The sequence below is a fragment of the Rhinoraja longicauda genome, chromosome 40 (genome assembly GCF_053455715.1).
Source record: "Rhinoraja longicauda isolate Sanriku21f chromosome 40, sRhiLon1.1, whole genome shotgun sequence".
Taxonomy (NCBI): Eukaryota; Metazoa; Chordata; class Chondrichthyes; order Rajiformes; family Arhynchobatidae; genus Rhinoraja; species Rhinoraja longicauda.
The window spans coordinates 10,855,480-10,868,480 of record NC_135992.1 but is presented as its reverse complement, the minus strand read 5'-3'; the positions used below and the strand labels follow the sequence as shown (position 1 = coordinate 10,868,480).

The following is a 13,001-nucleotide window of genomic DNA, read 5'->3' as shown; positions in this document are numbered from 1 at the left end:
TTACGTCTTGGCACAGAAGACTCCAAGATGCAAACCAGCTTCCCTTGCATTAACTCCATCTACACTTCGTGCTGCCTTGGCCGGTCACTCCATCTTCTCCCCTCAGGCAAGATGTACAGAAGTTTAAAAAAAGCATTCAGTAACAGTTTCTTCCCAGCTGCTATTAGGCAACCGAACCATCCTCTCATCAACTGGAGTGCGGTCCTGACCTCCCATCTACCTCATTGAAGACCTTTGAATTATCTTTAACCAGACTTAGTAGGAAAGAAAACTGCAGGTGCTGGTTTAAATCGAAGGTGGACACAAAAAGCTGGAGTAACTCAGCGAGTCAGGCAGCATCTCTGGAGAGAAGGAATGGGTGACGTTTCGTGTCGAGACCCAAGGGTCTCGACCCGAAACGTCACCCATTCCTTCTCTCCAGAGATACTGCCTGACCCACTGAGTTACTCCAGATTTTTGTGTTTAACCAGACTTTATCAGTCTGAAATGTTATATCCTGCACTAAACGTTGTGCCCTTTATCCATTAGCTGTGCACTGTGGACTGCTTGATTGTATTCACATATAGTCTTTTCTTTGACTGGATAGCAGGCAATCAAAGGCTTTTCACTGTACCTCGGTACACAGGGCAATAGTAAACTAAACTCCAGCTAAAAATCAGACAGTGTTTAACTAGGAATTACAGTAAACTTCCATGGTTTTGTAAAGCTATTCGACAACAAGCATTGAAACCCACTCCTCCAAATACAGTGACTGTGGGACAGGAACAAAGTGGAGGTCAGGTCTGCATTGAAACACCCCCACCCCAGTATTATACCCAAATCATCAACATGTGAAGGCAGCGAGCCTTAGGACAAAAGGCCAAAGGAGGAAACAGCTTAGAATGTCAATAATTTGGCAAGCAAAGGTAGGAGGGAGAGTAATCCTCCTTTGTAAGAGTTAAACATCATCCATTCTAACCAAAGGTCACAAGCACAACTTGCCTTTATAAGTTATCTTCAGTGAAAAGTGTTTTCCCTCGGTGTTTTTTATACACAAAGCTAATCCAAATCAAAGACAGAGGCATGATATGTGATCTAAGGCTTGGTCAAAAATATACATTTTATGGAATCAGTTTATCCCCCTTGCTTCCATGACTCCAATGATGGACCTGGATAAGGCAGATGGGAACTACTGGATGAAGTCATAGAGCATGGAAACTGACCCTTCGGCCCGACTCGCCCATGCCGATCAAGATGCCCCATCGAGGCTAGTCCCATTTGCCTGCATTTGGCCTCGCCTTTCCTATCCATGTCCCTGTCCAAATGTCTTTGAAATATTGAATATGTAGAGACAGGAAGGATATGGATTAAGTGCAGGCAGATAAGAATTGATCTTGGCATCATACTTGGCATGACATTGCGAGCAAAGGGCCTGTTCCTGTGCAGTACTTAATGCGAACCGCAAGCTTTTAACTGATGCAAATGACTTTCGGAATGGAGGCAGGGAGCAAGGACAACTCACAATTTCTTCACGAATGGAATAGTCGGCCGTTTCCAGGTAGCTTAACATTTCAGCCACAATCTGCGGCGCGTTCGTTCGGTCACACATGGCGTACAGAAGGTCTGCGGCTCGCTGGCGCACACTCACATCCCGCTCGGTCTATTCAATACAGAAAAAGAACTCGATGAGCATCTCGACATAACCGCGTGGGTGGCTGTGTGCTCTGGAAGGCTTTTACATAACATTATTGTACCTGGAACACGCAAAGAAAGAAAATTATGATGCCATATATAATAAAATGGCGGCCAAGGAGAATTTATTCAAAACTCTGCACATAAGCATTAGTATTAAGTGGGTAGAGATCACATCCTTCCTTTTGCTGTGGTTCTAAGGAGGCAGAAAACTCTTCACTACCTCGCCTAAAACTACAATGCTTCAGTTTTGTGAGCCTAGACACTCAGTTACTGAGCCACGTGTGGTGACAGCTAAGTGCGACCTGACTTCATGTATAATCGAGAATGGCAATTACGAGCAGATATCGGTACCAACTGCAGACGCTAGTTTACAACAACAAAAAAAAGAAAAAGTGCTGGAGTAACATAGCGGGTCAGGCAGCATCTCTGGAAGACATGGACAGGTGACCTTTCGGGTCGGGACCCTTCTTTAGTTGTGAAGGCTCAAACTCCATTACATTCTCCAAAGGCGTAGGATCAATCTCACCCAGTCGCAAAGTAATTTGAATCAGAGAGTGTTGGGTTCAGACCGCAATCTGGAGATAGGGCAACAAATACCCCAGCCAGCATTCCAGTGCAGGATTATAAAGGAGGCAGAGGAGAGATTGATAGATGGAAAATATGTTTTCTTTTATGGAAGAGTTGCAAAGTTAGTGATGAACTGTACACTGCAAGGGCCAGGAAGCGAGCGGGCAAGATCATCTCTGACCCCTCTCACCCTGGCCACAAACTCTTTGAAGCACTTCCCTCTGGAAGGCGACTCCGGACTGTCAGAGCAGCCACAGCCAGACATAAAAACAGCTTTTTTTCGTGAGTAGTAGCTCTATTCAATAACCAAAAGTCTGTAGCCTCTTTTTGCTCGGGTTTATTTCACTCACGTGTTCAAATTGTAATGTTGTATTCTTAATGTTTGAATGTTTTATGCTTTATTCTTAATTGTTTACTGTATGTTCGTGTTGTTACTTGCGAGCGGAGCACCAAGGCACCTTCCTTGTATGTGTACATACTTGGCCAATAAACTTATTCAATCAAATACAAGATGTAGACGCGAGGAATTGCACATGCTGGTTTACGAGAGAAAAAAAGACAAAGTGCTGGAGTAACTCAAGCTGCATCGCTGGAGAACATGGACAGGTGACATTTTGAGTCGGTAGAAGGATACTGACCCAAAACGTCACTTATCCATGTTCTCCAGAGATGCTGCCTGACCCACTGTTACTCCAGTATGGTCTTTTAAAAAAAAAGATAGACACAAAAAGCTAGAGTAACTCAGCGGGACAGCAGCATCTCTGGAGAGAATGAATGGGTGACGTTTCAGGTCGAGATTTTTTTTTACTATAAATACAAAAAAAAAGGCACAAATAAATTTACTAGAAGCCATTGGGAAAAAATATCTTTACATGAGCAAGTGGCAATCATCTCAAAGGGAATAATTGCGGCAATTGAATCAATAGATAAGAGTTGTAAATCTGTGGAATTCTCTACCTCAGAAGGCAGTGGAGGGCAATTCTCTGAATGCATTCAAGAGAGAGCTAGATAGAGCTCTTAAGGATAGCGGAGTCAGGGGGTATGGGGAGAATGCAGGAAGGGGTACTGATTGAGAATGATCAGCCATGATCACATTGAATGGCGGTGCTGGCTCGAAGGGCCGAATAGCCTACTCCTGCACCTATTGTCTATTGTCTATAGAAAGGTGAATGATCAGAAATAGGGTGGGAGGGGAATGACAAAGGGCATAAGTCAATAGCAAAGAACCGGATGGAACCAAAGAACCAAAATGTCAGTTGGAGGGACCACACCACCAACGCCCAACTCTATGGGGAGATTCGAGCGGCACGGTGGCGCAGCGGTAGAGTTGCTGCTTTACAGCGAATGCAGCGCCGGAGACTCAGGTTTGATCCTGACTACGGGTGCTGCACTGTAAGGAGTTTGTACGTTCTCCCCGTGACCTGCGTGGGTTTTCTCCGAGATCTTCGGTTTCCTCCCACACTCCAAAGACGTACAGGTATGTAGGTTAATTGGCTGGGTAAATGTAAAAATTGTCCCCAGTGGGTGTAGGATAGTGTTAATGTACGGGGATCGCTGGGCGGCACGGACTTGGAGGGCCGAAAAGGCCTGTTTCCGGCTGTATATATATGATGATGTATGATGATGATTCCACCTCTGACCGAGAAGATCAGGTGGAGAAGGATGAGGCTCGCTGGTCATTGCCACCGCCATCCAGAAATACAAACAAACAAGGTTGTGCTGTGGGAACCCACCCGTGGAAGACGGAACCCGGGACCACCAAACAAGACCATGCTGAAGACGTTGATGGAAGACGCATATGTAGAGACAAAAGAGGGGCTGGCCAGCTGTACGGAGGACAGAGATGTGTGGGGCGTCCGTAACCGTGTCCGTCGGAAACCAGCACCACTGCGTCACTAATGTTTTCAACAATTTTAATTAATTAACCAATTAATTAATTCATTGATTGATTGATTAATTAATTAAAAGGACCAGAGGGACAAATGGCTTGCAAAGGTGCTTGCAGGTCTCACTGCTCAGTAACAATCGTATTCTCATACAATAAAACCCACTAGTTTGGCACTTGTGGAATCAAACTTGACAAACCAGAGCAGACTCTTTTCAATCATGCGAGCAAACTACATGATGCTTAGAAACAAGAGGAGACAATGGCAGAATACCAATGACGTTGGCATCAATAACACCAAGAAATAAAGTTGACAAGGCAAGAAAGTTTGGAGACAAATGAGAGAATAAAAATATGGCCCACTGAGACATCAAGGGACCCTCGCTTGAATGTTGGAATTCAATTCATTGCCAGCTGGAATAGGAGACACAAGTAACTGCAGATGCTGGAATCCCAAGCAAAAGACAAAGTGCTGGAGGAACTTAGCGGGCGAGGCAGCATCTGTGGAATGAATAGACAGGGGACGTTTTGGGTCAGGACCCTTTTTGCAGACTGTACACCACATGTAATTGTACTATGCATCCTGCTTCAGGGGTATTCAATGCTCAATTAAGAGCTCAACATAGAATCCCTGCTCACCTATGTTCTCCTATTATCTGCCATGCTTTGTCTTGCCCCTCCACTCTTCCAGCTTTCTTCACACCCCCCCTAAAAATCAGTCTGAAGAAGGGTCCCGACCCAAAGAGTCACCTACCCATGTTCTCCAGTGATGTTTTAGATTTAGATATACTGCGCGGAAACAGGCCCTTCAGCCCACCGAGTCTGCGCCGCCCAGCGATCCCCGCACATTAGCACTATCCTTCACACACGAGGGACAATTTTTACATAACCCCATTCCTTCTCTCCCGAGATGCTGCCTGACCTGCTGAGTTACTCCAGCATTTTGTGAATAAATCGATTTGTACCAGCATCTGCAGTTATTTTCTTATACTAATTAAATTACAAACCTGCACGTCTTTGGAGTGTGGGAGGAAACCGAAGATCTCGGAGAAAACCCACGCAGGTCACGGGGAGAACGTACAAACTCCGTACAGACGGCGCCCATAGTCAGGATCGAACCCGAGTCTCCGGTGCTGCATTCGTTCGCTGTAAGGCGGCAACTCTACCGCTGCGCCACCGTGCCGCCCTTGTCTGACCCTGTGAGTTGTTCCGGCACTTTGTGTCCTATTTTTCCCTCAATCTAGAGAATTCTGTCCCCTGTACCCTGACATCCTTTGCCCTGACGGGCTTAAAGAAAGCGAAACTGTATTGGCTTCAAAATAAGGCAGCTTACCTTCAGCGCGTTGATGACAGTCTCGATGTGGGTTTTGACAGCCTCGTGGGAGAATTCGGACCCGGCCAGCAGGCACATGCTTTCCAGGGCGAGGTACCGCAGGTTAGTCTCACGGTGCTGCAGGAACTGGCCCAGTTGGTTGCACGCACGCACCAACAGGTTAGGCTCGCTGCCAGGAAATTTAAAGAAAGTTGCCGTTAAAAGATTCATTTTCAAAAGCAAGTCAATTTCCACCCCGACATTGCAGGGATGCTTGCCCTCAATAACTTGAACAATTAACCTTGCTCATGAATTAGGAGCACCCATAGCAACAGAAACAATTTGCTGTGAGAAGAAACTTTTTCACCCAGAGAGTTGTGAATGTGTGGAATTCTCTGCCACAGAGGGCAGTGGAAGCCAATTCACTGGATGAATTTAAAAGAGAGTTGGATAAAGCTCTGGGGGCTAGTTGAATCAAGGGATATGTGGAGAAGGCAGGCACAGGTTACTGATTGTGGATGATCAGCCGTGATCACAATGAATGGCGGTGCTGGCTCGAAGGGCCAAATGGCCTCCTCCTGCACCTATTTTCTATGTTTCTATGTTGGCGGCTCAGAGGGTTCACAGACGTTCCATATCTATTTATCCAGCTTACTTTTCACCAGCGCTCCATTTAGACACAGTTGGAATCAATTATCTCACTTGTCGAAGACATAGGGTATATTTCATCCCAAGTCTTGGTTTCTCATCTGTACTTCTCATCTTGGAGATCAGATCCAACTCTCCGAGGATGGACACAAAAAGCTGGAGTAACTCAGTGGTACAGGCAGTATCTCTGGAGAGAAGGAATGGGTGACGTTTCGGCCCGAGATCCATCTTCAGAACCCTTCTTTCCATAGATGCTGCCTGACCCACTGAGTTGCTCCAGCTTTGTGTCTATCTTCGGTTTAAATCAGCACCTGCAGCTTCTTCCGACACAGATCCAACTCTCTTTTCCATGCTTACATATGGATCACAGTTCTAGAGCAGATCGCCAGATTCAGGGAGAGTTTGTTTCTTCCCAGCTGTTATCAGGCAACTGAATCATCCTACCACACCCAGAGAGCAGTGCTGAACTACTATCTACCTCTTAGGTGACCCTTGGACTATCCTTGATCGGACTCTGCTGGCTTTACCCTGCACTAAACGTTATTCCCTTACAATGTATTTATACACTGCAGATGGATCGATTGTAATCATGTATTGTCTTTCTGCTGACTGGGTAGCACGCAACAAAAGCTTTTCACTGTACCTCAGCACATGTGACAATAAACGAAACTGATAAGAGTGGTAGTTGCTTTCACTCAATCGGCCACATGCTGGGTGATCAAATACACGTGCATTGACGGACAATAAATACGGAAAGCATCAAAGCCAAATCTTCTCAACCAACGTCCGAGCTGCATCATTCACATCACAAAATATCTATCCCACTAAGCCGCACATGATCACCATTTCACCTACCTGTCATAATGTATAATAAGGCTGATTGCTTCAAAAAGAATCGCATTCTTAGCGTTGGAGTGTTGTACCTTCTTGGATTTTGGTGGCTCCTGAGCCTTGTTCAGGATAGTCTCCATACATTCAATTAGGCGGCCCTTCACTGCAGTGTCCTCTGCAAGAGGATGGAAAAGCAATGTGGAAAAACAATCACTCTCGTCGACTGATTAAAGAAGTTCCAAAGATTCATCAGCGTGCAAGCAATCTGACCCAGGTCAGATTCTGTGCAACTTAGTTCGACATCCATTGAAAATCAAGCAACCTAACATTTTTTTTAAAAAACGTACCATATTTCAGAATCCAGGTATCATCAGCTTTTAAGGAACATTCATAATTGAGTAATAGAGTCGTCTAGCATGGAAACAGACCCTACAGCACAATTCGGCCATGTCAACCGAGATGCCCCATCCAAGCCACTCCCGTTTACCAATGTTTGGCCAATAAACCTTTCCTATCCATGTATCTGCCCAAATGTCTTAAATGTTGTAATTGTGACTGCCTTAGTGACTTTTGAAAAGAGTGCATTTCTAGGCCCTTCAATTCTGGCAGGCCAAACAGGATAGGATGACAGATCTACCCCCCCTCCCCCCACTAACCCCCCCCCCCCCCCCCCCCTTGAGGAGCATCTGTGAACCCCATTGGGTTCTTGCAACATTCCTGTGATTTTACATTTTTTAAACTGGTCGATGGTAAATTTCCAGATTATTAACAGGCTTCAAACTCCGCACCTGGACTAACAATCTAGACTCACAAGTTCACCTGCTGCTCGTCCAGGCCTAAGGATAAGTAGCCTGGTGATTAACCATTGCATCACTGCCTTATCTTGCTTTTGTGTAACATCTAGTTACACTCTGCCTTCCGTTGACATTATTTCAGGATCAAGCTTTTACTGCTGTAAATTGCTTTATTAATAATAATAATATATTCCTTTATTTGTCCCACACCGGGGAAATTTGGAGTGTTACAGCAGCAAAGTGGATAGCAAGAGACATTCATTATAAATAAAAATAAAGATAAGGATAATTGTCATCATTCACTGTGTTTTTTTTTAAACTTTTACTGTTAACTGGTCTGTTGACTCGTCTGCTAGGAGCAGTGCTGGTTGTGCAGTCTCACAGCAGCGGGAAGGAAGGACCTCCGATATCTCTCCTTCACGCACTTGGGGTGAAGGAGTCTGTCACTGAAGGAGCTACTCAGTGTAGAAATATTTCTTTAATGACAGTATGTTAACTGAACATTCCCATCGTGGCAGCATCGAAGAGCTTGAGGCTGCAAAGAGTTCTGACATGAAACTCACTGCTAACTTCTGTTCAACAAGTATAAAGACTTGTTTAAAAACTCCAAACGTGTGGATACCCGCACTGACGAGCGAGCTCCCTTAATATTATTAAAGTCAAAAGGGTTTGCTTTTTTCTCAGAAAAAGAACTGTTCCCTCATCCAAAATGTCAAAGGAAAGGTTTGCTAAAATGAGCATGTTCATCTGCACGCATCTAGATTTTGACAAGAATTTTACATTTTAGTGAGAAATGTTTATTCCATGTACGTGTGTGTGCGTGCGTGCGCGTGTGTATCTGCCTGCGTACGTGTGTGTGTGCGCGTGTCTGCGTGCACCTGCGTGCCTTGTGCACGTGCGTCTGTGTGTGTATATATACACACACAAATATATGCATATATTTTGTACACATTCATACAAAAGCAAATGTATATTCACTCATACAAAAGCAAAACTAGTTTCCTCCATCTTCGCTTGGAGTAATTGATCTTCATTATCAGTGAGTGTTGTGTGCTTTTGATGCCATTTATTACAATGGAGTGGAGGTACAGTTACCATATCGAACAGATTTTATGCATTTTCTGATATACAGACAAAATAGACTTACGGACGTCTATAAAAACGTGACCCGTTGGTTACCCGTTGTACATGTGTACGTGCTGATCCATGGGCAAACTGCGTCTTAGCAGAGACAGATTTTTTGATCACAATCATAAGCTGGGAGAGTGCCTTACCAGGTGGAGGATAACACTGCAGGAGTCGCAGTAGCTTGACAGAAAGCCAGGGTGCTGGAACAAAGTAATACGTGTAATCCTGTAGATCCGTGGAGGCTGACGACACAATCTGCAACAGGCAAGGAACAAGATCATAAACAAACTGGTTGCTCCATGTGGAGAAAGCACCTCTAAATCATGCGGAAGAACATAACAATAGGCCATATAATCTCTTTCTTTCACAATGGCACTCAATACAGGCGGCACGGTGGCGCAGCGGTAGAGTTGCTGCCTTACAGCGAATGCAGCGCCGGAGACTCGGGTTCGATCCTGACTACGGGCGCCGTCTGCATGGAGTTTGTACGTTCTCCGAGATCTTCGGTTTCCTCCCACACTCCAAAGACGTACAGGTATGTAGGTTAATTGACTGGGTAAATGTAAAAAAATTGTCCCTAGTGTGTGTAGGGTAGTGTTAATGTGTGGGGATCGCTGGGCGGCGCGGACTCGGTGGGCCGATGGGCCTGTTTCCGCGCTGTATCACTAAATCTAAAAACAAAAAATCATTGTGATCTGATCTCTCACCTCAATACTTTCCCCCACCATTGTCATAACCATCGATTCTCTGACAGTCCAAAATTCTCTCTCAATCTTAGCCAAGAATAGTCTCAATGACTCATCGCCTATCATTTCCGCGATTCCAAAGCCTGACCAGTTCGAGAAAACAAATTCCTCCTCCTCCAACCTCATCTATTGCATCCGCTGCTCTAGATGTCAACTTATTTACATCGGCGAAAACAAGCGCAGGCTCGGCGATCGCTTCGCTGAACACCTGCGCTCGGTCCGCATTAATCAAACTGATCTCCCGGTGGCCGAGCACTTCAACTCCCCCTCCCATTCCCAGTCTGACCTTTGTCATGGGCCTCCTCAAGTGCCATAGTGAGGCCCACCGGAAATTGGAGGAACAGCACCTCATATTTCGCCTGGGCAGTTTGCAGCCTAGTGGTACGAACATCGACTTCTCCAACTTTAGATAGTTCCTCTGTCCCTCCCGTCCCCTCCTCCTTCCCAGATCTCCCTCTATCTTCCTGTCTCCACCTTTATCCTTCCTTTGTCCCGCCCCCCTGACATCAGTCTGAAGAGGGGTCGCGACCCGAAACATCACCCATTCCTTCTCTCCCGAGATGCTGCCTGACTTGCTGAGTTACTCCAGCATTTTGTGAATAAAAACCTCCTATCTGTGCCTTGTGGGCAAACCCTTTTTCTGAGACTGAGCAGGTCATCTGCACACACCTAGATCTTGACAAGAATTGTATATTTAAGTGAGAAATGTTTATTCCATTCCTATGAACTCTCTTCATCTCGGGCATTTGTCTGCATTGGTCATTCCCAGGTCACTAACATTATGCCTGTTATTTGGTCCAACTGTCTGCCTTGAAGTCTCGGAACAGTGCCACATTTTGAAATGTGTACCATTTTGCAACTGGGTGGGACCAATTCAGAGAGTTTGATTTGCAATTTGGAAGTCCTTTTACATTGAGGGCCAATGTACACTACTTAGAGAAGAAGCAGATTGCTGGAGTAACTCAGCGGATCAGGCAGCGTCTTAGGAGAACGTGGATAGGTGACGTTTCGGGTCAGGATAGACAATAGGTGCAGGAGTAGGCCATTCGGCCCTTCGAGCCAGCACCACCATTCAATGTGATCATGGCTGATCATCCACAATCAGTACCCTGTTCCTGCCTTCTCCCCATACCTCCTGACTCCGCTATCCTTAAGAGTTCTATCAAGCTCTCTCTTGAATGCATTCTGAGAATTGGCCTCCACTGCCTTCTGAGGCAGAGAATTCCACAGATTTACAACTCTCTGACTGAAAAAGTTTTTCCTTATCCCTGTTCTAAATGGCCTACCCCTTATTCTTAAACTATGGCCCATGGTTCTGGATTCCCCCAACATTGGGAACATGTTTCCTGCCTCTAACGCGTCCAACCCCTTAATAATCTTATATGTTTCGATAAGATCCCCTCTCATCCTTCCTCAGCCTCTGCAGTCCCTAGTTTCTACCTTGTGGACTGAAACCTTATTTCACATAGAATGCCAGTTTCCGTATCCGATCGCAGGGACCATGTTAGCGTGGGCAGGATGTTAAGTTGATGTCCACTGACGAAAGACCAGTGTCTAATCCACTGCATCATTTGGATTTGAATTGTAAACCAACCCATCTATAGGCGAGTAACATTATTGATCGGGGATGTTGGAGGAGGAGTGTGGGGCACAGGGCTCTAAATAAGCATCCGATGAAAAGTACATTAATATGGTTGATGTGATTTCCCGTATTTTTAACGAGGTGAGGGTAATATAGTTTCACTCAGCATTTTATCCACCCTCACGTGGTGGTGATCTAAAGGTGAACCCGCATCGAAGCAAGCATGAACCCTGTCACATAGGAGAAACTGTCTCCACTGCCATTTGTTTCCTTACCACCCCATCCATCACTTGTCCCACTGAAAGAACGTTCACTGGATTACAACCCCACAGAGACAGTACATCCTGTGACATCCTGCCAAAGCAGCCAGGTGCAAGTCTATTTGTGTGCTCTTCCTGCACCAAGGAGCGTATGGCACAGAAACAGGCAATTCAGCCCCGGTCGTTGGCGTTTTTATATTCCACTCGAACATCCTGCTGTATTTCCATATTTATCACCACAGCCCTCCTCGGCCTTCCCTGTAAATGCATCTATTCAATCACAAGCTGTCTTTACGATAGCCAGTTTAAAATTCTCACCACTCTTCATCTAAAGAATTCCCCACCAGGCTTTCAGTGACCATTTTATATGGAGGCTCTCTAGTTTGCTTTACCGCAAAGCAGAAATCGTGTGCTACCTTAAACAGAAACTCCATAATTTCAAAAGAATTCTATAATATGTGGGAAGAAACTGCAGATGCTGGCTTACACCGTAGACAAAAAAATGCTGGCGTAATTCAGCGCGACAGGCAGAATGTCTGGAGAGGAGGAATGGGAGACGTTTCGGGTCGAGACCTTTCCTCAGAATTTTATAATGGATGTGTGTGGCTATTAAAAAATAAAACAGCTACTTGTCATCTGCAAATGGACACCTAGTCCCTCCTTCAGCAGCTTCTTCATCCTTTCGATAATATGGTATAGAGTACTGCACACAGGATTTCAAGTGCCACCACACTAAGATTTGATATAGATTTAGATTTTAGATTTAGAGATACAGTGCAGAAACAGGCCCTTCGGCCCACCGGGTCCGCGCCGCCCAGCGATCCCCGCACACTAACACTATCCTACACCCACTAGGGACAATTTTTACTTTTGCCCAGCCAATTAACCTACATACCTGTACGTCTTTGGAGTGTGGGAGGAAACCGAAGATCTCGGAGAAAACCCACGCAGGTCACGGGGAGAACGTACAAACTCCGTACAGACGGCGCCCGTAGTCAGGATCGAACCCGAGTCTCCGGCGCTGCATTCGCTGTAAGGCAGCAACTCTACCGCTGCGCCACCGTGCCGCCCCTAAGTTATAAGTTATACTTAGCATAACCTCGTGTACATTTTCAGTTCTGTACCTCTGGTAACAAATATTAAGCACATGGTTTGCTTTTCATGCCCTGTGCCAATAATCATCTTTGCGTTTGTTCTCACAGGCCCTTTCCTTATTTTAGATTCTAATTTTCCAAGTAAATGCACATTTACACCGATCAGCCAAAACATTATGACCTGATGAGCCAAAACATTATGGCCACCTGCCTAATATGCTGTTGGCCCTACGTGTGCAGCCCCATACGCAGCAGGGTGCGATGCACTGTGTATTGTGACACATTCCTCCCGTGATCACCATTAAAATGTTCTGTGACTTGTGCCACAGTAGACCTTCTGTTGGTTTGGACCAGACGGGATAGCCTTCGTTGCCCTCGCGCATCGATGAGCCTTGGGCACCCAACACCCTGTCGCCGGTTTGTGGTTTGTCCCTCCTCGGACCACTGTCGGTAGGTACTCACCACTGCTGACCGGGAGCA

General features: G+C 45.7%; 1 protein-coding gene across 3 annotated transcripts in view; it reads right to left on the bottom strand.

Annotated features, from left to right (window-relative positions):
- LOC144611514 (AP-2 complex subunit alpha-2) overlaps positions 1–13,001 on the bottom strand; it is an 87,911-nt gene that overhangs the window by 44,349 nt on the left and 30,561 nt on the right. For all 3 annotated transcript variants that reach the window (XM_078430647.1, XM_078430648.1, XM_078430649.1), the window contains exons 7-10: positions 8,986–9,094; positions 6,942–7,092; positions 5,460–5,628; positions 1,502–1,639 (exon numbers count right to left, since the gene is read on the bottom strand). In XM_078430647.1, coding sequence (XP_078286773.1) covers positions 1,502–1,639; positions 5,460–5,628; positions 6,942–7,092; positions 8,986–9,094 — 567 coding nt within the window. The remainder of the gene's footprint in view (positions 1–1,501; positions 1,640–5,459; positions 5,629–6,941; positions 7,093–8,985; positions 9,095–13,001) is intronic.